The 24,041-nt window shown below is 44.6% G+C and overlaps 1 protein-coding gene and 1 pseudogene across 2 annotated transcripts in view; both read left to right on the top strand.

The window, feature by feature from the left end:
- The first annotated feature begins 434 nt into the window (after nucleotides 1–434).
- LOC149301612 (uncharacterized) overlaps nucleotides 435–24,041 on the top strand; it is a 122,120-nt pseudogene continuing 98,513 nt past the window's right edge. Inside the window, exon 1 of the transcript XR_016272215.1 lies at nucleotides 435–630. The product of XR_016272215.1 is annotated as an uncharacterized LOC149301612 (transcript). The remainder of the gene's footprint in view (nucleotides 631–24,041) is intronic.
- On the top strand, nucleotides 1,485–3,963 carry LOC149301614 (uncharacterized). Its single transcript, XM_089484065.1, has 3 exons — nucleotides 1,485–1,493; nucleotides 1,855–1,975; nucleotides 2,820–3,963. The coding sequence occupies exons 2-3, from the start codon at nucleotides 1,927–1,929 to the stop codon at nucleotides 3,803–3,805; spliced, it is 1,035 nt and encodes a 344-aa protein (XP_089340191.1). The 5' UTR covers nucleotides 1,485–1,493; nucleotides 1,855–1,926; the 3' UTR covers nucleotides 3,806–3,963.

Raw genomic sequence — 24,041 nt, 5'->3', positions numbered from 1 at the left:
GCTTTGTGCTATACCATGTGACATGTAGCTTGTATGTTGTGAACTGCTTTGATCTGAAGGAAAAGCGGTATACAAATAAAAAATGTTATTAATATTATTATTGTTGCTATTAAAAACAAGACATGGCCGCTTCTAACCTTTTACAACTGTCTTAGGCTGTATCTGCATTGCAAAAATAATCCGCTTTGAAAACGCTTTAACTCTCCTGGATCCATCCTATGGAATCCTGGGATTTGTAGTTTGTTGTGGCATGAGAGCTCTCTGGCAGAGAAGGCTAAGTGTCCCAAAGGGAAAACCCCCAGATTCCATAGCAGTGAGTGGTTAAAGCAGTGTCAAGGTGCCTTATTTCTGCAGTGTGGATGCAGCCTTCTTGGGAAAGGGGCTGATGATGGGGAAAAGCACTGGGGACTCTGTAGGTTATTTATTTATTTTGCTGTTCTTTGTCTTTGAGTGCTGCAGGGTTTATTGCTAAGCCATCCTAACCCTGGTCCCTTTTCTCAGGAACCTCATCTCAGCCTCCTTGTACACGGCTTTGGGACCTCTCTTGCTGAAAGTGACCCAAGTGCAGAGGCCAAGCGGAGGGAGTTGGGCTCCAGCAGAAAGAGGATGCCAAGGTACCACAAAACTTCGGTGAGTCCCTATCCTTTTAGCTTCATCTGTGTCACTTCTGGGTCAATGTATGAATGGAAGCAAAGGAAATACTGTCCACATTTGGCAGAAACACTCCTGGTTAGTCCTCTGTCACCGCACTTTTTCAGGGATTTTAAAAAATGGCCCAGTTGCTCTCTCCTCCTCCCACTTTCCCCCTTCTCAGCTCACTTCAGTTCCTGAGTACAATTGAGTTTGCAGCCCATCAACTCAAAAGTGGGGAGAAGAGAGGAAACAAGGAGACAGGATATTGCCCTTCCCAGGATGCTGAAGAAAAAGCAAACTGCTGTGCCCTTCCCCGTTTGTGTGACCTTCCTCATAAACAACTTTGGCCATTTTCACTGCCTTCTGGATTGCTTGTCCACATGTGTCTTGCTTTTCCCATCTCTGCAATGTTGGAGGATATGGGGGAACATCTCTGGATCTAAACATGTGGTAGCCCCAGTGGCCCTCAATCCCAGTGTGCTCCCCAAAACTGTTATTAAAACATGATGTTTGCCTCTGAAATGTGGCAAGAAATGTCTAAATGCACAATAATTCTTTGGTGCCTAAATGTTCTGTATGTTTTGGGATAGTTAGTATCCTAATATATCTTCAATATCCCAGCAATAGCCTAAATTATATTGTTTATGATATTAGAATCAAAGAGTTGGAAGAGACCACAAGGGCCATCCAGTCCAAACCCCCTGCCATGCACGAACTCTCAATCAAAGCATACACATCAGATGGCCATTCAGCCTCATCTTAAAGACCTCCAATGAAGGAGACGCCACTGCATTCTGAGGAAGGAGTGTGTTCCACTGTCGAACAGCTCTTACTGTCAGGACGTTCCTCCTAATGTTCAGGTGGAATCTCTTTTCCTGGAGTTTGCATCCATTGTTCCATGTTCTAGTCTCTGGAGCAGCAGAAAACAAGCTTGCTCCCTCCTCAATATGACATCCCTTCAAGTATTTAAACAGGGCTATCATATCACCTCTTAACCTTGCCTTCTCCAGGCTAAACATGTCCAGCTCCCTAAGTATATTATATTGAAAGGATTTGAGACAAACTATATTTAAAGGCAGCAGGTTTTTGCTTGCTAACATAATTTAAATTTTATTTCCTGCACTGAATTCTGAAGTGATGAAATAATATTTGGGATGCATCGTCTGATTTCCTCCCCTTTGCCTTAGTCACTCTCTGGATGAGGGCTATTTTCTGTTGCAGGTAACCTTTGCGGATGTGGCAGTGTATTTCACTGAGGACGAATGGAAACTATTGACGGAGAAGCAGAGACTTATGTACAATTGTGTAATGATGGAGAATTATGAGAATGTGGCCTTTGTGGGTAAGGAACCAGAATCCATTGTCCTTTCTATGAAGACTGAGGTCCCTTTTGTGCTAAATGATCATGGTGCTATGATTCCACTAGAATTATAGAATCATTTCCAAACACCATCCAGCCTCTGTTTAAAGACCTCCAAGGAAGAGGACTCCACAAAACTAAGGGAGTTGCACTGTCAAAGAGGTCTTACTGTCGTTCCTCAAAGGGCTTGATGGTTTCAAGATCCTTCACCACTTTGGCTGCCTTCCTCTGGGCATGTTCCAACTTGACAACATCCTTTTTAAATTGTGGGGCCCTGAACTGGACACAGGATTATTCTGACTAAAGCAGAATAGAGTAGCACTATTACATTCCTTGATCTTGAAACTTTACTTGTATTGATGCAACCTAGAATGACATTGGCCTTTTTAGCTGTATACTGTATTGGTTGTGAGTCTTCTCCTGGTGCCACACAGCATTAAGCATCCTCTGCAGTTAGCTTGCATCATGCCATGTGCTCTGACTCAACACTCTATGGCAGTCTCACAGGAAATGATGCCACTTTTCAATCAAAGTATTTTTACACATATTAATTGGAATATTTTTCAACTGCCAGATTATCTGCTTCCACTGATTTCCTCATGGCAGTTCCCCTACAATTTCTTGTTTGCTAGCTCCTATGAGTAAGGATACAATCATTATATGGTTTTGGGGGCATCCAGAACAGTGTCATGCTCAGGTCACTCACACCAATTTTATTAATTTAACATGAAATAGGGAGGCGTGAACGTAGGGCTAAATCTTGGGGTAACACCTTCCTCTCTTAATGCTGAGATTCAGTCTTGTCTGTCATTGTCCTTGTTTACAGAAGAACTTGTCAGTCATGAGAGAGTCCACACAAGAAAGAAGTCACATAAATGTCAGCATTGTGGAAAAAAAATTGCCTACAAGTCAGTCCTTGTCAAGCATCAGAGAGTCCACACAGGAGAGAAGCCATACAAATGCCAGCATTGTGGGAAATGTTTTTCTTTGAAGTCATACCTAGTGACACATCAGAGAGTCCACACAGGGGAGAAGCCATACAAATGCCAGCATTGTGGGAAAGGTTTTTCTCAGAAGCCAAGCCTAGTGAAACATCAGAGAGTCCACACTGGAGAGAAGCCATACAAATGCCAGCATTGTGGGAAAGGTTTTTCTCAGAAGCCAAGCCTAGTGAAACATCAGAGAGTCCACACAGGAGAGAAGCCATACAAATGCCAGCATTGTGGGAAAGGTTTTTCTCAGAAGCCAAGCCTAGTGAAACATCAGAGAGTCCACACTGGAGAGAAGCCTTACAAATGCCAGCATTGTGGGAAATGTTTCTCTTGGAAATCAGTCCTAATGACACACCAGAGATTCCACACAGAAGAGAAGCCATACAAATGCCAGCATTGTGGGAAAGGTTTTTCTTCGAAGTCAGTCCAAGTGAGGCATCAGAGAGTCCACACAGGAGAGAATCCATATAAATGCCAGCATTGTGGAAAAGGTTTTTATCAGAAGTCACACCTGGTGACACATCAGAGAGTCCACACAGGAGACAAGCCATATAAATGCCCGCTTTGTGGGAAATGTTTTTCTCAGAAGTCAGTCCTAATGACCCATCAGAGAGTCCACACAGGAGAGAAGCCATACAAATGCCAGCATTGTGGAAACTGTTATTCTCAGAGGTCACACTTAGTAACACACAAGAGAATCCACACAGGAGAGAAGCCATACAAATGCCAACATTGTGGGAAATGTTTTTCATCAAAGTCATACCTAGTGAAACATCAGAGAGGCCACACAGGAGAGAAGCCACACAAATCCCAGAAGTGAACTAACATTATTTTTTCAAGAATTAATATAGAAAATATATTTTCAATCCAGCAGTGAAAAGGCCCTTATGGTTTTGTTTGTAAGGGTTGTCTATCCATATGTCTGTGGTTTGTCTGTGGATAAGTCTGGCCTGTTCCAGACTGCCAAAATAAAGCTGCTTCGGGTCTCTTTGGAGGTATGCTATTTAAATGATGCATGGGTCCTAAGAGTCCGGAGGTCGCACCAAAGCCACACTCCATTCCTAAGCACTGGAGTGCAGCTTTGGTGCAGCTTCCGGATTCTTAGGATGCATGCATCATTTAAACAGGATAGCTCCAAAGAGACCCAAAGCAGCTTTATTTTGGCAGTCTGTAACAGGCCTCTGTTTATGTTTTAAAGTTATATTTTGTTAAGTTTAGGTTTTCATTGCTGTTAGTATAGATCATAGTTTATAAATTTGACTGTAGATTGTAGTATAGGTTAGCGAAATAGAGGGGTGGGATTTGTTGCAGCTGGCTCAAATAGTTATGGGAATGTTAGTTTTTGCAATGGGTGAGATGTTGGCTGAAGAAAGTTGGGGGCCGATATTAACAGAAAGGGGGTTAGTTTCTGGGGGTGACAAAGGGGGCCTTGTTACCTGTGGGGCATAGACTGTAGGAATTGGAGATGGGGGCTAGGTTGGGAAGAGGGTGGTGTTTTAGGTTTTGGGTTTTAATGTATTGTTTGGCTTGGAAGGGGCAGTTCTGGCTTAAACACTGAATTCCTTCTATGTGTTCTCAATAAAGTTCTTTGCTATTTCAACACACTGGACTTCTTGATGCACAGAAGTTCTGCATTTGCACAAAATTGACACTTTCTTCTCTCCCCAGTCCTCACCTCCATTCACAGCCATAAGAACAGCAGAGGCAAACACACACACACACACACACACAGAAAGAGAAAGAGCTATATGTACAAAGCAGAGTCTTCCCAGCCTTTCTCTCCTGAGTCCAGTTCTGCAGCTTGGGCTCCATTCCGGAAGGAAAGATGGAAGGAAGGAAGGAAGGAAGGAAGGAAGGAAGGAAGGAAGGAAGGAAGGGTGTACTCCTTCCCTTCTTCCAGAGGCCGACATTATTATAGAGGCTATAGGTGAGGTGTCCAGTAACTCAGTGAATAAGATCATACTGGATTAATTTGAATCTGTGAGTACTGAGGATGTGGACAAGCTCCTTGGAAGTGTGAAGAAGACAACTTGCCCTCTCAACCCTTGTCCTTCACGGCTGGTCCTCCAAGGAGGAGATGCACTTAGCACTCACCTGAGATGTGTCATAGATGCATCTCTTAGGGAGGGCTTTTTTCCATCTTGCTTAAAAGAAGCAGAGGCATGGCCGCTTCTGAAAAAGCCCTCCCTAGATCCCTTGGACATGAACAATTACAGATCCGTCTCCCATCTTCCATTTCTAAGCAAGGTGATTGAGAAGGAAGTTGCTCTTCAACTCCAAGCATTCTTGGAAGAATCAGATTATCTAGACCCATTTCAAACTGGCTTCAAGACGGGATGCGGAGCCGAGAATGCTATAGTCGCCTTAGTAGATGATCTTTGCTTGAACACCGACAGATGAAGTGTGACCCTGTTGAAGCTTTTGGATCTCTCAGTGGCTTTCAATACCTTCGACCATGGTATCCTTCTGGAAAGCCTGAGGGAATTGGGGATCGGGGGCAATGCATTGCAATGGGTCCGGTCCTATCTCTCAAACAGATTCCAGAGATGCTTGGGGACAGTTGTTCCTTTAAAAGAGAGTTTAAATTTGGCATTCTTCAGGACATCATCCTGTCACTAATACTGTTTAACATCTACATGAAACTGCTGGGAGAGATCATCTGGAGATATGGAGTGGAGTGCTATCAGTACACTGATGACACCCAACTATATCTCTTTATGCCCCAGACCTCTGCATCAACTAAGGAATGAATGTCTTGGGGCAGTAATGTGCTGGATGAGGAGAAACAGATTAAAACTGAATCCAGATAAGACAGAGGTACTTGATGGAGATCCTAATCCAGGTGTGGAGGTTTGTCAACCGGTCCTGAATGGGGTCACACTTCCCCTAAAAGACTGTGTTTGCAGTTTGGGGTTGCTCCAGATGTCAGTTCAGATAGATGCGATGGCCAGGAGTGCCTGTTATCAGCTTTGGTTGATATGCCAACTGTGCCCCTTCCTAGAACCTGTAGACCCGAAAACTATCATGCATGCTCTGGTAACCTCATGTCTTGACTTCTGTAATGCGCTCTACCTAAGCTACCCTTGTACCAAGTCTGGAAAATTCAACTGATCCAAAATATGGCTGCCAGAGTGGCCACTGGAAGATCTAGAGGTGACCATATCACACCTATATTAAAATCTCTTAATTGGCTGCCTATTAATTTCAGGGCACAGTACAAGGTCTTGGTTATAACCTTACTTACGGGATCGCCTTCTCCCATACAATCCGCCCCACACATTGAGGTCCTCTGGTAAAAACCTTGCTACCATTGCCTTCTTCTGAGACTGAGAAAGTGTAACTTGTCCAAGGGCAGCCAGTGAGTTTCTATGGCTGAGTAGGGATTTAAACTTTGGTTTCTCAGAGTACTAGGCCAATACTCAAACCACTGCATAATACTTAGTCGCAGGGGTCTCTTTTATGTCCATATTTATTCAGAAGAGCCTTCCTTTGAGGCTGAGAGAGTGTGATATATGCAAGCTCACCCATGGATTTCCAAGACTGAGTGAGGATTCGAACCCTGGTCTCCCGGTCCTAGTCCAGCCCTCAGTCCATGGCACCACGCTGTTTCGCTTTCAGACCTTTCTTGCTGGCTAGACATGGCTCCAGCTTAATCCCAGAAGATGGACTAGTCTGCCTTTCTGCTTAGATAACATACAATTAGACTGTTTCTGGACCAGCTGTGGAGGCTCCCTGGGATGCCAGAGGGAATCTCTAGAGGTCTGCTTGCAATCTGGGACTGCTTTGTTTCTCAGCTAATTTCCACGGATGTTTGTCCATAGATTCAAGCATCCAGACATTGAAAATATTTTCAAAATTTATCAGTTCCAAAAAGTAACTCTTTTTATTTTATTTTATTTAAGGGATACTATTTTAGTATGCCCTTGTATTTAAGGTACAGTCGGCCCTTCTTATACATGGATTATTTTATACACAGATTGAAGCCTACACGGTTTTAAAATGTTTAAAAGAAGTATAAATTTCAAATATCAGACCTTCATTTTCCATTTTTATAAGGGACACCATTTTGCTATGTCATTGTATTGAATGGCACTTGAGCATACACAGATTTTGTAATACACAGGGGATCGTGGAACCAAACCCCAGCGTATAACAAGGGTCCACTGTAACTTGAGAATGCATGGGTTCTGGCATCCACCGTGGGTCCTGGAACCAAACCCCAGCGTATACCGAGGACTGACAGTACTTTTATTTCACATGCTCACTGACTTCCTCAGAATCTTCGCATATTCTTCTTGAATAAGATTATTGAAGCCAGAGATTCCCATTCCACGCAAAGGCAAGCATTTCCTCTAGCACTGTCCAGAGCACCTCAGTCAGGGCACCGGCTATAACTTGGTGTGAGAGATCAGCAAGGGAGACGGCCCAGAGCCTGACTGGCCCAGGCCACAAAGATGGCCAAGGGCATTGCCAGGAGGGTGCAGGGGGCATCACCTAGTGCGCTGCTGGGAAGGGGTGCTGAAGTTATGGGTCTGGCAAAAGAAAGCGAGCCTCGCCCTCTTCTGCTTGTCCAGCAGCTCCGCTGGACCCGAAAAGGCTGTGGAAGAGAGGGGTGATTGATGAATGATTTGGACAAATATACTAGGAATGCCTCTGAGTGTGGCAGCTCTTCCCTGGCTCAGGCAAGGTCAAGCGTGAGGGTGGCAGGAACATCATCCTGGCAGAGATGTCAGTCCTGAGCTGATTGCACAACAAATTTGGGGGCAAGCCACCCCCACAAACTCCTTAAAAGCAACCCAGCCTTTCCAGGTAGATTTTCAGATGTTGATGGACTGCAACTCCCACTCTCCCTCACCAATGGCCATGCTTGCTAGAAGCTGCTGGGAGCTGCAATCCAGTTCTATCCAAAGGACCAGGTGATTCCGGCTCCTCCCTCTCACTTCCTCTTCCCCAAATGGGTGCCTTCCAAATGTGTTGCCCTACAACTGCATCTCACCAGAAGCACCTCAAACCTCACAGCCAATTGGCCCCACAAGACTCTGCAGGGAAGGTCTCTGGGAACTTTCCCCCTTTGGGGTTTGAAATGAAGGTGGCGCTCCAGGTGAGGGCTTGCCATGCCCTGCCACCAGGAGCCAGGCCTGTTCTCTGAGTCTGAGGTGGAGGCTGAGATCCCAGGGACAAGCCAGGGCTGCAGCCACTGTCCAGATCCTCTGGAGGTAAGCCTGCAGCCAGTCCCAGGGTCAGGTTCCCAGCAGCCATTTTTCCCTCCTCCTGAGCCAGATTGACTGGGGCCTACTCCCACAGAGAGACCCCAAGAAAAAGAGAGACAAGGACATTCTCTGTGGCTAAGTAGGAAGCCAACAGCTAGAACATGCGAGACCCAGATGGGTTAGAAACATCCCAGCAACCCCCTCAGTCCAGCATGGTTGAGAACCATCCGTGGTGCTTGGGAGACACCTTGCTCTTGCCTTGAATGTTGGCTGAATGCCTGTTGCCTGGAATTCTGCTCGGACCTGGAGGACTCTCAGATTTCCCCTTTGAACCTGATGGACTGGAATGACTGAAGCCTCGTGATGAACGTGGACTGGATTATACCACCACTGCTTTTGCTACACAGGACTTGGTGAGACAACCATCCCTTCTCCCTTTCACTCAGTGCTTGAAACACTGAGATTCTTGACTGAGGGTTGGCTAGCCTTGCAGGGGCAAAACAGGACAGAGCTGGAGGTGGCTCTGGGAAGAGTGGATCCTTCTCCTCCTCTGCTTTCATCATCATTCTTCCACCCACCCACCTTCTGTCTTTTCCCCAGCCCTGGGACTGCAGGAGTGGCTAACAAGAATTAAAACCAATGCTGACCAAAGAATATGCAAAAACATAAGACCTCAAAAGGTTATTCCTAAAACCCAATTAAACAAACTCTCCACAGAATTAAAACCACTAAAAACAAATCAACAAAAAGGGGAAAGATACCCCAACAATAACCTTCCCTTATAGTTCATTGCATTTGTCATCTTTTTCTCCCTTAATCAATTTTCCACAGAAGGACAAAGGCAGGAACAGAAGAAGTCCTCCTGAGGACACTCTGAGTGGCCATCATTGGCTGGAATCCCAGTCCCTCCCTCCATCCTTGGCTCTGGTTGGCTGGAATCCCAATCCCTCAATCTATCCTTGGCCCTGATTGGCTGGGAGGGGAAGCAAGGGCAAGATGGCAGGAACCACGAATCAACTAATCACTGAAAGACAGAGGATTGTACATAACTGACCCCCATTGCATCCCAGTCTCTCAAATTCCCAATGGCTCCACTTCAAAAAAGGAAGGCTGAACATTTACTGTCCCAAGGTCTTCTTTCCTCCATTTTCTTCCTCGAAGGAGGAACTGAGGGTAGTTTCTCCTCTCTTCCTTCCTTTGAAAGCCATCTTGGTTCTTTGCACACCTGCAGAAAGTACAAATGGAGGTGTTTTACATGTGCAACACTTGTGCAGTCTTCCATGGACCACCAAAGATAGAATTCAATGGCTCTCAGAGCAAAGCAAGCCTCAACCTTTCCTAGAAGATCAAACAAATCAGTGAAGCTATTGTACTTTGGGCAGATAGTTAGATGACATGACTCCCTGGAAAAAAGGAGGATGGTCAGTAAAGTGGAAGGCATCAGGAAAGAGAAAGAGTGGCTGGAGGTGGACTGAGTCAAGGAAAGGAAGACTTTCAGCTTGCAAGACCTTGTTCAGTCAGTTAATAACAAGGTCTTTTGAGTTCCCTCCTTCTTAGGGTTGCTCCAGAGTGAAGCCAACTGAACAGATGAAGGAACAGGAAAAGGCTCTTGTCTTGGGTTCCTTCTTTCTTCATTAAGAAAACCAACCCCAAACCCCTCTAGCTGGGATTACGCACAAGGCTTAGTCCTAAACTAGGGATGGGATTTCTTTTGGCCTCCAGGTGTCAGTGTACTACAACTCCCAGTATCCTTCTTTTATTTGTTATGCTCTCCAAGGGGATGATGGGAGATGTAGTCTGTCAACATCTGGTGGGCGATAGGATGTCCATCCCAGTTGAAAGAAGACCAACAGTTTGCAATGAAGGAAACAGAGCCAGAGCCCTCTCCCTCCAGGATCCAGCCTTTGGAGAGGAGTCTGGAAAGAGCTTCAACACCAGAGATGGTCCTCTTTTGCCTGAACAGAAGCAGATGTATATATTCACCCAGAGACACCCTTTGATTCCCCTCTGAAATCTCATAGACCCACAGAGACCCCCAAGAAGGAAGAGGAGGCCTGGCAGCCAGAGGAGCCTTTGGAGGAGGAGGAGGAGAAGGGCCTTCCTTGCTTCCAGCCCCAAAGCTGCCTCCCTACAGAAGGCCCTCCATCCCCCATCACTGGCTCCAAAATGGGGCTCTTCCCCTCCAGTCCTCATTCTCACAGAGGAACCAAACTGGGGAGTGCCCCATGGAGGCCCCACTTTCCCTTCCCTGCCAAGGAGACCCAGAAGGGGCCCTTCTTCTTCCTAAGCAGCCAATGGTCAAAGCCACAGCCTCCTAGGACCCCATTCAGGCCTCTCTAGTCTCAGCAGCCACCTTCTAGAAGCTTCTTCCCCAACAGCTGCCCTCTGATTGGACGGTTGCCCACCAGTGATGTCATCCCCCCAGAGGAGTGTCTTTGTGTCTCTGAGAATGGCCGCCTCCTTCACTGTTGCCAGGCAGAGTCTGTTGTCACCATGGAAACACCAAGGGAGGGAGGGAGAGTACGGAGCATGGTCCTCAAGAGATCTGGGCATGCTCAGTAGCAGCCACTGAAGCCCCTCTGCCCTGAAGTAAGATGGCTGCCCTGGCTGCCACTGAGCATGCTCAGTCCCTCCAGAGGAGAAACTGGAGGAGGAGGAAGGGGCCTGAGCCTTTAAGGGCTTGAGCCATTCCCAGAAAGAAGGACTTATTAATAATACTAATTATAAGTGAGTCAGTTGGAAAAGCCCATCTCACTCCAGAAAATAAAATAAAGATACTTGAAGAGTTTGCTCTCTACCTCTTTTCTAATGTAAGGAGAAAATACAGGGAAGAGCAAAATATCAGTACAGAATATATAGGTTATGCCAAGATAATAAATAAAACATGTATTGGAAGGTATTAGAAGTTGTAAATATGATCAATCTGTAAATATTGTGTATGTTCAAGAGATGCTGGCAGAAGTTATCAATAACTGGAAAGTACAATTGCAAATGTATAAGTGTATGTGAATTTATAAATAAAGCTCACCTGAACCTAAACAAATAAATAAATAAAGTCACAGTGAGCTGCCATATTTTAAATTAGTTGAAGTTTCCAGACTTACTGCAAGGGTAGCCCTATGTAGAGCGCATTGCAGAAGTCAAGATGTGAGCTTACCAGTGCATGAACCATAGTTTCTGGGTCTCCATGTTCCAGGAAAGGGCACAGCTGGCGTATCAACCGAAGCTGATACCAGGCACTCTTGGCCGTCGCATCTATCTGAGCTGACATCTGGAGCAAAGGAACCAGGAGCACCCCCAAACTGCAAAGATAGTCCTTTAGGGGAACTGTGACCCCGTCCAGGAGCGGTAGACAAACCTCCATACCTGGGTTAGAGGCTCCAACAACAAGTACTTCTGTCTTCAATGGATTCACTTTCAATCTGATTTCCTCATCTTGCCCATTACTCCCTCAAGACATTCATTCAGAGGGGAGATGCCTTCCTTAGTTGACACTGAAGTCTGGGGCATGGAGAGATATTGGATGTCATAAACATACTGATAAAACCCCATCCCATACCTCCGGATGATCTCTCCAGGCGGTTTCATGTAGATGTTAAATAGCATTAGGGACAGGATGATGCGACGAAGGATGCCAAATTTAAGATCCCTTTTGGGATCACCATCTGGAATCTGCTTCTGAGATAGGACCAAAACCACTGCAACGCAGTGCCCCCAATTCCCTCAGGCTTTCCAGAAGGATACCATAGTTGACGGTATCGAAAGCCACTGAGAGGTCCAAAAGTACCGACAAGGTCATACTTCCCCTGTCGATGCTCAAGTGGAGATCATCTAAGGAGACCATAGCAATCTTGACTCTGTATCCCGTCCTGAAGCCAATTTGAAAAGGGTCTAGATAATCTGATTCATCCAAGACCACTTGGACTTGAAGAGCAACTGCCCTCTCAATCACCTTGCTTAGAAATTGAAGATGGGGGACCGGTCTGTAATTGTTCATGTCCAAGGGATCTAGGGAGGACTTTTTCAGAAGCGGCCGTACCACCGCTTCTTTTAAGCAAGATGGAAAATAGCCCTCTCTAAGAGATGCATCTGTGATATAGCTCAGGTGAGTCCTAAGTGCATCTCCTCCTTGGAGGACCAGCCATGAAGGGCAAGAGTCAAGGGGGCAAGTTGTCTTCTTTACACTTCTAAGGAGCTTGTCTACATCCTCAGTACTCACAGATTCAATTTGATCCAGTGTGATCTTATTCACAGAGTCACTGGACACCTCACCTATAGCCTCTGCAATAATGCTGGCATCCAAGTCAGCTCTTCTCTGAGAGATATTATCTGTGAAATAGTCATTTAAAGCATCACGGTGATCTGTGGTAGGCTCTAATCATGGGTTCTGGGGGGCAGGTGCCTGGATCAGGTTACAGATCTCCCCCTCTCCCACTTAAGCCGTCCCTTTATGCTTCTCTTCCCTTGGTGTTTTCATTCCTTTATTCCTTCTTTCTACTCCTTTTACCTACATCCTTTCAAGGGGGTCCAAGGCCTTTTCAGCGTGTTCCCAAAACCGGGAGGAGGGTGTTCTTTTTGGGGCTGAGGGTCTCTCTGTTGGTCCTCCTCCGCAGGGTTGTTGTGAAGGGAAAGGTATGTAGTTGTGGGGGATGCCTAATATGGATCCTGTGGGCCTTTAAGCCTAGTTCCCAGGTTGCCAGGGAAGTGTCAGTCTCCCCAGACGGGGCTTTGGGGTCCCTCCATCTCCCTCCTCTTGGATTTGGCCTAGATTTTGCCTCTTTCCCCCACCCAGACAGAGCCTCCTCACTCCAGGACCCCAGAGAAAATGTCTCCCCCCCCCAAAAAAAAAAAAAAACACTGTTGTTTCCAATGCTATTGAACCCTATCCTGTGTGATGCTTTGTATTTGGCACAAAACTCTTCACCAAATGAGGCATCAGAAGGGAGGGTCTCTCCTCTGCCCCACTTTCCAGGAGGGAGAGGGCTCCCCAAAATCCTTTCTACCCTTGAATCCCCCTCCCCTTCATGGCCATGCCTCTCTCCAAGGGTCCCCCCTTTCCTCTTTTCTCAAAATAACCCCCCAAGTACCTGGGTCCCAAGGAATCCCCAGAGGAGGGGGCAGGGAAGGGAGAGGAGGCCTGGCAGGCTCCCTGCCTTTCTTTGTGGGGAGGAGATCGGGGTTTCCGTCCTTCTTACATCACCCCTCCCCAGAAGATCCTCCAGCCATTCTGAATGAATGAGGGCTCTCCCCACTTCCCTCCCTCAGAGCAGGCTGTGAGGGCGGCAGATTCAGGGTCTGAGACTGTGCATTCACATTTGCCACCAAAGGCCCCTCTTGAGCATGCGCAGGGATCGCAAAGCCCTAGCTGCTGCTGTTTATTCCATTGTCGACATTTGAAAGAAGGGAAGGACTACACCCTTCCTTCCTTCCTTTTTCCTTCCTTCCTTCCGGAATGGAGCCCAAGCTGCGGAGCTGGACTCAGGAGGGAAAGGCTGTGAAGACTCTGCCTTGTACATACAGATCTCTCTCTCTCTCTCTCTCTCTCTCTCTGTGTGTGTGTGTATGTGTGTATACGCACAAGTGTGTATGTGTGTGTGTGTGTGCTTGCCTCTGCTACTCATATGGCTGGGAATGGAGCTGAGGACTGAGAAGAGCGAAAGGGTCAGTTTTGTGCAACTTCAGAACTTATATGCATCAATGCGTCCATTGTGTTGAAATAACAAAGAACTTTATTAAGAACACAATGGCGGGATACAGACCGAGCAAAAAATGGCAGTCTCTCGCCACCCTGGTTTGCTCCGCAAGGGAGCCAAAGTGAACAAACTGTGCGGATCCATCGCCAAATAAAAAGAACCCACAAAAAGCAGGTTCTTGTTGTGGTGCCTTTGTGACGCCGCAAGGCACCAATGGCGCACTTGCAGTGTCACAAAGGGGCCGGGACGTGCATACGCTACGCATCCGTTGCATCAAAATGGCAGCGCCTGTGTGTACAGGGCGCCGCCATTTTGACGCCCCCATCACGTGCTAGGAGTGAGGTCGGTATGGACACTACGTTCTCGGCCAACCCCTAGCATGTGACGGGGGCTGCGCAAAGGCCCATTTAAATCAGGCCAGCATTTAAGTTAGCATTTAAATCAGAACTGCCCACCCCAAGCCAAATAATACATTAAAACCCCCAAACCTAGAACTCCACCCTCTTCCAAACCTAGCCACCACCTCCAATTCCCACAGTCAATGGCCCACAGGTTACAAGGCTACCTTTGTCATTCCCAGAAACTAGTCCCCTTTCTGTTAATACCTTCCCCCCAACTTTCCTAAGCTAACATCCCACACATTCCAAAGGCTATCAATCAAACAACTATTCTAGCCAGCTGCAACAAATCCCACCCTCTATCTAGCTAACCATTCCACAACCCATAATCCCCAGTCAAATTTATAAACTAAAGCAATGATCTACTCTAATAACAATTAATAGCTAAAATTCAGAAAATATAACTTTAAAACATAAAGACATATGGAGAGACAAACCTAACACACAAATCACAAGGGCATTTTCTTATCACCAAAGGAAGAAAAATATATTCTTTGTATTCCTTCTCCACAAAAATAATGTTAGTTCATTTCTGGGATTTTTGTGGCTTCTTTCCTGTGTGGCCTTTCTGATGTCTTACTAGGTTTGACTTCTGAGCAAAACATTGTCCACAATGCTGGCATTTGTGTGGCTTCTCTCCTGTGTGGACTCTCTGATGTTTCACTAAGTCTCCCTTCAAAGAAAAACATTTCCCACAATGCTGGCATTTGTATGGCTTCTCTCCTGTGTGGACTCTCTGATGTGTCACTAGGTCAGGCTTCCAAGAAAAACATTTCCCACAATGTTGGCATTTGTATGGCTTCTCTCCTGTGTGGACTCTCTGATGTTTCACTAGGTGTGCCTTCTGAGAAAAACATTTCCCACAATGTTGGCATTTGTATGGCTTCTCTCCTGTGTGGACTCTCTGATGTGTTACTAGGTGTGACTTTAAAGGAAAACATTTCCCACAATGCTGGCATTTGTATGGCTTCTCTCCTGTGTGGACTCTCTGATGTAACACTAGGTATGACTTTGAAGAAAAACCTTTCCCACAATGCTGGCATTTGTATGGCTTCTCTCCTGTGTGGACTCTCTGATGTGTCACTAGGTTTGACTTCGAAGAAAAACATTTCCAACAATGCTGGCATTTGTATGGCTTCTCTCCTGTGTGGACTCTCTGATGTGTCACTAGGTGTGCCTTCTGAGAAAAACATTTCCCACAATGCTGGCATTTGTATGGCTTCTCTCCTGTGTAGACTCTCTGATGTGTTACTAGGTGTGACTTAAAAGGAAAACATTTCCCACAATGCTGGCATTTGTATGGCTTCTCTCCTGTGTGGATTCTGCGATGCATAACAAGGACTGACTTGTAGGCAAAACATTTCCTACAATGCTGGCATTTATGTGATTTCTTTCTTGAGTGGACTCTCTCATGACTGACATGTTCTTCTGTAAACAATGACAATGACAGACAAGACTGAATCTCAGCATTAAGAGAGGAAGGTGTTACCCCAAGATTTAGCCCCACGTTAACCCCTCCCTATGTGAGATTAAATTAATTTGGGCATGTTACACATGCGCCGAAAGTACGCGCTCCGCACATACTAGGGTTAGGAAGGGGCGTACTAGGGTTAGAAAGGGGGGGTCTATTCTAGACACCCCTGAACTCTAGTATGCGCAGAGAGCGTACAAATTGACACCGTTCCACACAGGCGCCACCATTTTGATGTCACGGACGCATAGCGTCCAGATGTTGCCCGGCAGAAGTGACTCTGCAAGTGTGCGACTAGCGCCCCTCGGCGCCACTTCTGGGGTGCAGAAAAGAAGCGCCATTCTCAAGCTTCTTTTTTGCTGTGTCTGGAAACTACGCGGTTTGGCCACTGCGGTTCCTGGACACAGCAACAGGCAGCACCGGCAAACCACCGCTTTCAGGCCATCTGTAACGCGCCATAGTTGGTGTGAGTGACCCGAGCATAACCCTGTTCTGGATGCCCCAAATCCATATAATGATTGTATCCTTACTCGTAGGAGCTAGCAAAGAAGAGATTGTAGGGGAACTGCCATGAGGAAATCAGTGGAAGCAGATAGTCAGACAGTTGGAAAATATTCCAATAAATATATGTAAAAATACTTTGATTGAAAAGTGGCATCATTTCCTGTGAGACTGCCATAGAGTGTTGAGTCAGAGCACATGGCATGATGCAAGCTAACTGCAGAGGATGCTTCATGCTGTGTGGCACCAGAAGATGACTCATAACCAATACAGTATACAGCTCACATGTGGATTGATGTGGGTTGGAGTTGTGTGTACAAGATATTGTGAAGTTGATGAAAGTCAGGGAGGAGAGCTGGTACATATTTGTTTTCTATTGCAACTCAAGCTAAAGAACCTCCAAGGACTTGGAGGAAATCAACTGTGTCTGTGAGTTATTTTTAAGTGTGGAAAGTGGTTAGTGCATTGCCAATACCTATATCTGGAGATTTGCTTCTGTTCTTGCTGTGTTATTATTGAGCTCTGGGAGTGTCGCCTTCAGACTGTGCTATACATTGGCTTTGAATGGGACCAGAATTCAGAGCCAAGAAGGACCTGAGAGCTGGTGTGATAATCCTTTTTGGCTCAAGTATTTCCACCAAGCACCCATTTCATTTAATTCAGTTTCAGACAATTCTTTCCCCACACAAAAAACTTTCTAAAACAATTTAAACCTTTTCGAATGCTCGGTTTCTGCCCCCAAGCAACAATTTCAGTACAAATATCAGCCCCAACTGGCTGTTCTTCAGTGTCAGTCCAGTTGCAGACAGACCCTCTGTTGATTTACATTGCTAAACACCTCTCTACACTCGCCAGCCCCACTTGCCATTTAAATTACTGTCTTCTCTCCCCATTCTGGACCCGCAGCAATTGGATTCGAGATCCATGTACGTCAGTGATGGCGAAACTATGGCACATGTGCCAGAGGTGGCACTCAGAGCCCTCTCTGTGGGCACATGTGCCATCACCCCAGCACAGATTTTGCCAGAGTTTGTTACTAGAAAGCCAGAGGGACACGGCAATTTGCAATAAATAAGTGGCTTTTGGGTTGCAGTTTGGGGACTCGGCCTCTAAAAGGTTCACCATCACTGATCTAGGTAATGTATTACCATTACCAAAGCCTCCCAGTATTCACCACTCCCACCTTTGTTACCTAGTTTGTGTGTGTGTGTGTGCGCGCACGTGAACACGTATATGTATGTGTATGTGTGTTTTACTTTCCCCCTAAAAAACCCACAAAAACCTATTTGAAATGCCTCTGGAGTTCTGTGTGTTTCCCGGCCCTTCAGCCCCTAACCAACCCAGCTGCCAAGGTACCTCTTGCCTTCTTCTTCCACCGTTCTCATACCCCTCTCCCCCTGGGGCATGCCTGCCACCCAAATCTCACAAACCAGTCAGTTAATAGCCTCCGCAACTGATTCCCTTCCCCCAAGCCGTTCTAGGCCCCATTATACTTACCAACGACTTAAAACTACTAACATTTAAACTACTAACAACTCCCCCCTAAACCTCAAGACCATTCTGGATGAACCACAGTAGCTGGTTCTGACAATTGGCAGTTTACGATGGGGTATTTAGTATCCTTATAAAGTGGGGAGCAATAGTACCTCACTAAATCACAAATTCAAATATTCTACAGGATGTTGCTATCTCAATTAAACTACACTTGAAAGGGATCTAGGACTCCCAGTAGACCGCAAGTTGAACATGGGCCAACAGTGTGATGCGGCAGCTAAAAAGGCCAATGTCATTCTAGCCTGCATCAATATGAGTATAGTTTCTTGATCAAGGGAAGTAATAGTGCCACTCTCTTCTGCTTTGGTCAGGCCTCCCTTGGAATAATCCTGTGTCCAGTTCTGAGCCCCACAATTCAAAAGGATGTTGAAAAGTTTGAACATGCCCAGAGGAGGGCATCCAAAGTGGTGAAGGATTTGGAAACCATGCAGCCCTATGAGGAATGGCTTAGAGAGCTGGGTATGTTTAGCCTTGAGAAAAGAAAGTTAAGAGTGGATACGATATCCATGTTTAAATATCGGAAAGGTTCGTATTTATGATGGAACAAGCTTGCTTTCTGCTGCTACAGAGAAAAGGAGACACTACAATGGATGCAAGCCACATAGAAAGAGGTTCCATCTAGACATTATTAGGGACTTTGGGACAGTAAGAGCTCTTCGACAGTGCAATATACTCCCTTAGAGCTTGGTGGAGTCCTCTTCTTTGGAGGTCTTTAAAGAGGCTTGGAATGTGTATTCCTGCATGGCAGAAGGGGGTTGAACTGGATGGCCCTTGTGGTCTATTCAAACTCTATGATTCTATAATTCTAGTGGAATCATAGCACAATGATAATTTAGCAAAAAAGGGAACTCAGTCTTCATAGAAAGGAGAATGGATTACGGTTCCTTACCCACAGAGGCCACATTCTGATAATTCTCCATCATCACATAACTGTAGATCAGTCTCTGTTTCTTCGTCAACAGTTTCCATTCATCCTCGGTGAAATATACTGCCACATCCGCAAAGGTCACCTGCAACAGAAAATAGCTCTCATCCAGAGAGTGACTAAGCAAAAGGGGAGGAAAGCACATGGTTCATCCCAAATATTATTTCATCACTTCAATATTCAATCCAGGAAATTAACTTTAAATTCTGTCAGCAAAGGGAAAAAACAACTACTGCCTTCGAGATCCAGTTTGTCTCGAATCCTTTCAATATAATATACAATATAATAACTAATATAATTTAGGCCATGGCTGGGATATAGAGGATGGATTAGGATACTCACTATCCCAACACATACAGTACATTTAGCCACCAAAGAATTATAGTGCATTTAGACATTTCTTGCCACTTTTCAGAGGCAAAAGTTAATTTTAAAAAACTGTTCTGGGGAGCAATGTGGGCTTGAGGGCCAATGGGCCCACCCCATATTTAGATCCAGAGATGGTCTCCCATATCCCCCATTTCACAGACGGGAAAAGCAATACATATGTGGAAAAGCAACACCAAAAGGTGGTCAAGATGGACAAAGTTGTTTATGAGAAAGATAGAATCATAGAATCGTAGAGTTGGAAGAGACCACTAGGGCCATCCAGTCCAACCCCCTGCCATGCAGGAAATCCAAATCAAAGCATCCCTGACAGATGGCCATCCAGCCTCTGTTTAAAGACCTCCAAGGAAGGAGACTCTATCACCCTCCGAGGTCACACAAGCTAGGAAGGGCACAACAGTTTGCTTTTGCTTCAGCCTCCTGGGAAGGGCAATATCCTGCCTCTTTCTTTCCTCTCCTCTCCCCACTTTTGAGTTGATGGGGTGCAAACTGAATGGCACTCAGAAACTGAAGTAAGCTGAGAAGGGGGAAAGTGGGAGGAGGAGAGAGCAACCGGGACATTTTTAAAAGCCCCTGAAAAAGTGGGTTGACAGAGGATTAACCAGGACTGTCTTTGCAAAACTCAGACAGTATGTGATTTGCTTCCTTTCATAAATTGGCCCAGCAGTGACACAGATGAAGCTAATAGGATAGTGACTTACCAAAGGACTGTCTCTGGTAAATTGGGAGAGTATGTTGTCTGCTTGCTTTCATGAACTGGCCCATCACTGACACAGATGAAACTAATAGTCAAGAACCTCGACTCACCAAAGAGTTCTTGTACCTCTTCATCCTCTTTCTCTTGGGGCCCAACTCCCTGCGCTTGGCCTCTGTGTCGGACATCAGGTGGGCAGGGGTCCTGGTGGTCTTGCACTTGGGTCACTTCCAGCAAAAGGTGCCCCAAAGATGTGTCTAAGGGGGCCGAGATGAAGTTCCTGAGAAAGGAGACCAGAGATTCAAAAAAGGACGCAAATTGGATCTCCTATAAAGAATTAATGCAAATAGATAGAACTGGTTATAGAATAAAGACATGAAAAGATCCTAATGATCAGGGTTATGATCTTTCATGGTTCTTTTACAGACAATTAGAGAGCTCTTCCTAATGGATAAAAAACAATCTGGTATTTGCAAATCAGACTCTGATCTAGAACAGGAAAAAATGTTGAATAAAGATGCCTTATTAGCAAGACTTTATAATTGTATTCTTAAAAAATCTGTACAGAAGAGGAAGTTATTAAATAAAATATGGTTAGATGGTCTCAAAACTTTGGTTTTGCAATTGAATTAGACTAGTGGGAGTACACTTGGAAACAAAGATTGAACTATACTTGCAGCCAAAACATCAAAGAGAGTTATTATAAAACATTTTTGGTGGTATTTAACACCAGAGAGAATAAGCAAGATGTATAAGAATTGCAGTAATTTGATACAGTTAAATACCTGGGGGTTTGGCTCTCCACTAAAAATTTGGAACTGTATGAGAATAATTACTGTAAAACTTGGCTTAAAATTAAAGCAGATTTATCCCGTTGGAATAAAATCGGCTTATCCTGGTTGGGTAAAGTGGCTGCTATTAAAATGTTAGTTTTACCTAGAATGATTTTCTTGTTTCAAACTATCCCAATCTTAACTAATGAAGTACCATTTGTAACGTGGAATCGAGATATTAGCAAGTTTTTGTGGGGAGGCAAGAAGCCTAGAGTCCGCTTTCGGATAATGCAGGATGATGTAAAAACGGGGGCTTGGGACTTCCTGATTTAAAGACATTGTATAGCAATCAGAGAAAATTATTACAAGATGCAGAATAGGTGGCATCTAACTCCTTTAAAGCTCTCCAAAATTTACAAAAACCAAAATTTGGACTGCTGGAAGTGTGGTAACTCCCCAGGATCCCTGGTACATATGTGGTGGCAATGTCAGCATGCCAAGAAATACTGGAAAGTGATTCATCAGAAGATGCAAATGATTCTTAATTATAAATCCCCGTTTGACCCGAGAATGTTTTTGTTGAATATGGTTATGGATGTTAAACTTGAGAATATGCATGGAAAATTACTGTTTTATATGATTTCAGCGGCCAGATTGGTGTATGCTTCTTGTTGGAAAGGGTCAGGGCAGCCCTTGTGGAAGGACTGGACGATGAAACTATTGGATTATATGGAATTGGAGAAACTCACTTGCTACATGGAAAACCTTGACTGGGAAATAACAAAGAAAGTACGGCATCCTTTTATGTTGTTTATTAAGAAGGAAGGCCTAGCCCCTAATTTTATATGGTAGCTATGATTTTTGATTTATCTTATCGGGAAGGATATGAGATTAGGCACAGAAGCAAAAACATAAGTATAATATATGATATATGACTTTTTTTTTACTATATTTAAATTGTGCATGGATTAATTCTATTTGTTTAGATCTGATTGCATTAAGGGCTATAATTTGGCATAATCGTGTCCCATCTTTCTCTTGGAAGTCTTACTTAATCTTGCTTTATTTTTAGATTAGAATACTGTATATTGTGTATAGTTTATAACTAATACATTTATTTAAGATGTAATGTTGTATATGTCGTTCACCTTATATATTGTTATGTGTATCTTTATGTGTTTTTAATGCCTAATAAAGATTATACTAAAAAAAAAGGATTGCAGTAATTTGTATTGGAAATGTGAAAAGGAGAAGGGCTCAATCTGTCATTTGTGGTGGACTTTGGGAAAGTGATACAATAGTGGAAGTTGATTTATTTTGAAATTAAGAAAGTTGTAACTATCTTTTAAATTCGTGCCTGAATTTTTTTGCTTAATATAATAGAACAATCCATAGGGGGAAAATGGTTTATTATTATTTTATATGTTGTCATCTGCAAGAATAGTGTTTGCTCAGAGATAGAAAAGTAAAGAAATTCCTTCAAAAGAAGATTGGATATTTAAGCTTCTGGACATGATGGAAATGGACAAACTCTCAAGAGGAATTAGAAATTAACCGTCAAATTTATATAAAGGAGACTGGAATAATATAACTGAATATCTCCAGAAGCATGGAGGGAAAATGTTACTTTAGAGACAAGACTAATTTAATTTGAAGTGTTTTAATTTATTCAAAGAAATATAACATCGGTAAAACAGAAGTATGTTGGGAGGTTAAAAGCCCAATGATGTTGAGTTTAATCTAATGAGAGTGATTTTGTATCAACTGTTTTACAATTTAAATGAGGCCTGAAAGAGAAAATAAATGATTTGTAAGGATAAGGATAAGTAGAACAATATATATTTACTTTTTACTTATTAACAGATAATTAAAAACGAATGAGATAGAAATAAAAGTTAGTCTGGTAGTTTGGAAGCAGCAGATGGTAAATGTAATAGGTTTGTCTTTAACCGTCAGTGCTATGGAATCCTGGGATTTTGCCTTTGGACACTTAGCCTTCTCTGCCAGAGAGCTCTGGTGCCACAATGAACTACAAATCCCAGGATTCCACAGGATGGAGCCAGGAGAGTTAAAGTGGTTTTGAACTGGATTATTTCTGCAGTGCAGATACAGCCTGAGTTGGTTGTAAAAGGGCAGAAGCACCCAAGTCTTGCTTTTACCTTCCTAATAATGGATTTCATTTAAAAAAAGAAGCAGTTTGTTTTTCTGTCTAATCCTTATTTTTGTTGTTATTGTTTGTTTCTATGTTTATTTGGTCATAATATGAGATTGTCTGTTCTGCCTCCTTCCTTCTTCCCTTAAAGTCTCTTAATAAGGAAACTGGGGAGACTTTTAAAACCTTCCAAAGGAGCTCCTTTTGGCATTGTTTGGGGGGCAGTCCTCCTCTTAGAAGCCAAAGCCCAATGTTTGTGAAGAAGAAGAATAAGGCTTGTATTAAAACTATCCTCCCCATTTCTGATCCCTCTTAAAACCCTTGTTCCCCAGAAGGAGCAGAGCTGTGTTATAAGAAAACCCTCTCAGAAAAGAGACACAAAAGACACACAAAGGGACACACTTCCTTCCTTTTGGCCCAAGGAGCCTAGCATCCTTCTGACTCTGGAGCCTCAGGAGAGAAAGAGAAGCCTCTGTTCAACTCAGGCCTCAGAGAAGGTTCTGGAACATTATTCCCAACAGTCAGAAGCAGCACAAAATGGCTGCCAGAAAAATAAATGGCCATCGGAACACAAAATGGCTGCTTTAAAACAAAATGGCTGCCGGAACACAAACTGGATGCCTCTGCCTCAGAATGACTGGGGGGGGGGGGGGTGGCATTTATGATTATTAAGGTCTGGCAGCAGCTCCATCCTCTCCCCCGCAGGCCTGATAATATCATCATCATCACCACCTCCAGCACCATTGCTACTGCGTGAGAGCCACCATTAAAAGCATTGAAATCCCTTTGGGGAGTCCCAGTCTCCCACCTTCAGAGAGAGTGGGCCTTGCCTAGAAGGACTGCTGGGCCTCCTTCCTCCCCTCCTTAATGGCAGTGGCCAAAGGAAAGCAGCAGAAGTAGTAGAACCAAGCCAGGCCCAGCCAGACTTCAGTGCAGCAGTGAAGCCTAGTGGTCCCAGGCCTTGTCTCTCTGCTCTCTCCACTCCTTCCTCTCTGTCTGTTCTCCCTCTAAAACTCTGCTCCTTTCTCCTCACTCTCTCTCTTCCACGCGCAGAGCTATATAGAGAAGCAGAAGCTCCGCCTCTTTTTGAGGCTGGCCAATGGGGGCAGAGCAGCTGGAAGACCCCGCCCCCTGCCCCAGACTCATATTTTGTGTTCCGGCGTCCATTCTGTGTTCTGGCAGCCATTTTGTCTGCTGCTTGTGACTGTGGGGAATAATGTTCCAGAACCTTCTCTGAGGCCTCAGTTGAACAGACCATTGGCTTCTCTTTCTCTCCCTGAGGCTTTAGAGTGAGAAGG

Source organism: Sceloporus occidentalis, unplaced genomic scaffold, assembly GCF_023333645.1.
Source record: "Sceloporus occidentalis isolate IW3139 unplaced genomic scaffold, rSceOcc1.0.p SCAF_21, whole genome shotgun sequence".
NCBI classification, from domain to species: domain Eukaryota; kingdom Metazoa; phylum Chordata; class Lepidosauria; order Squamata; family Phrynosomatidae; genus Sceloporus; species Sceloporus occidentalis.
The sequence above is the reverse complement of the archived record's forward strand: the minus strand, read 5'-3'. Positions and strand labels throughout refer to the sequence as shown.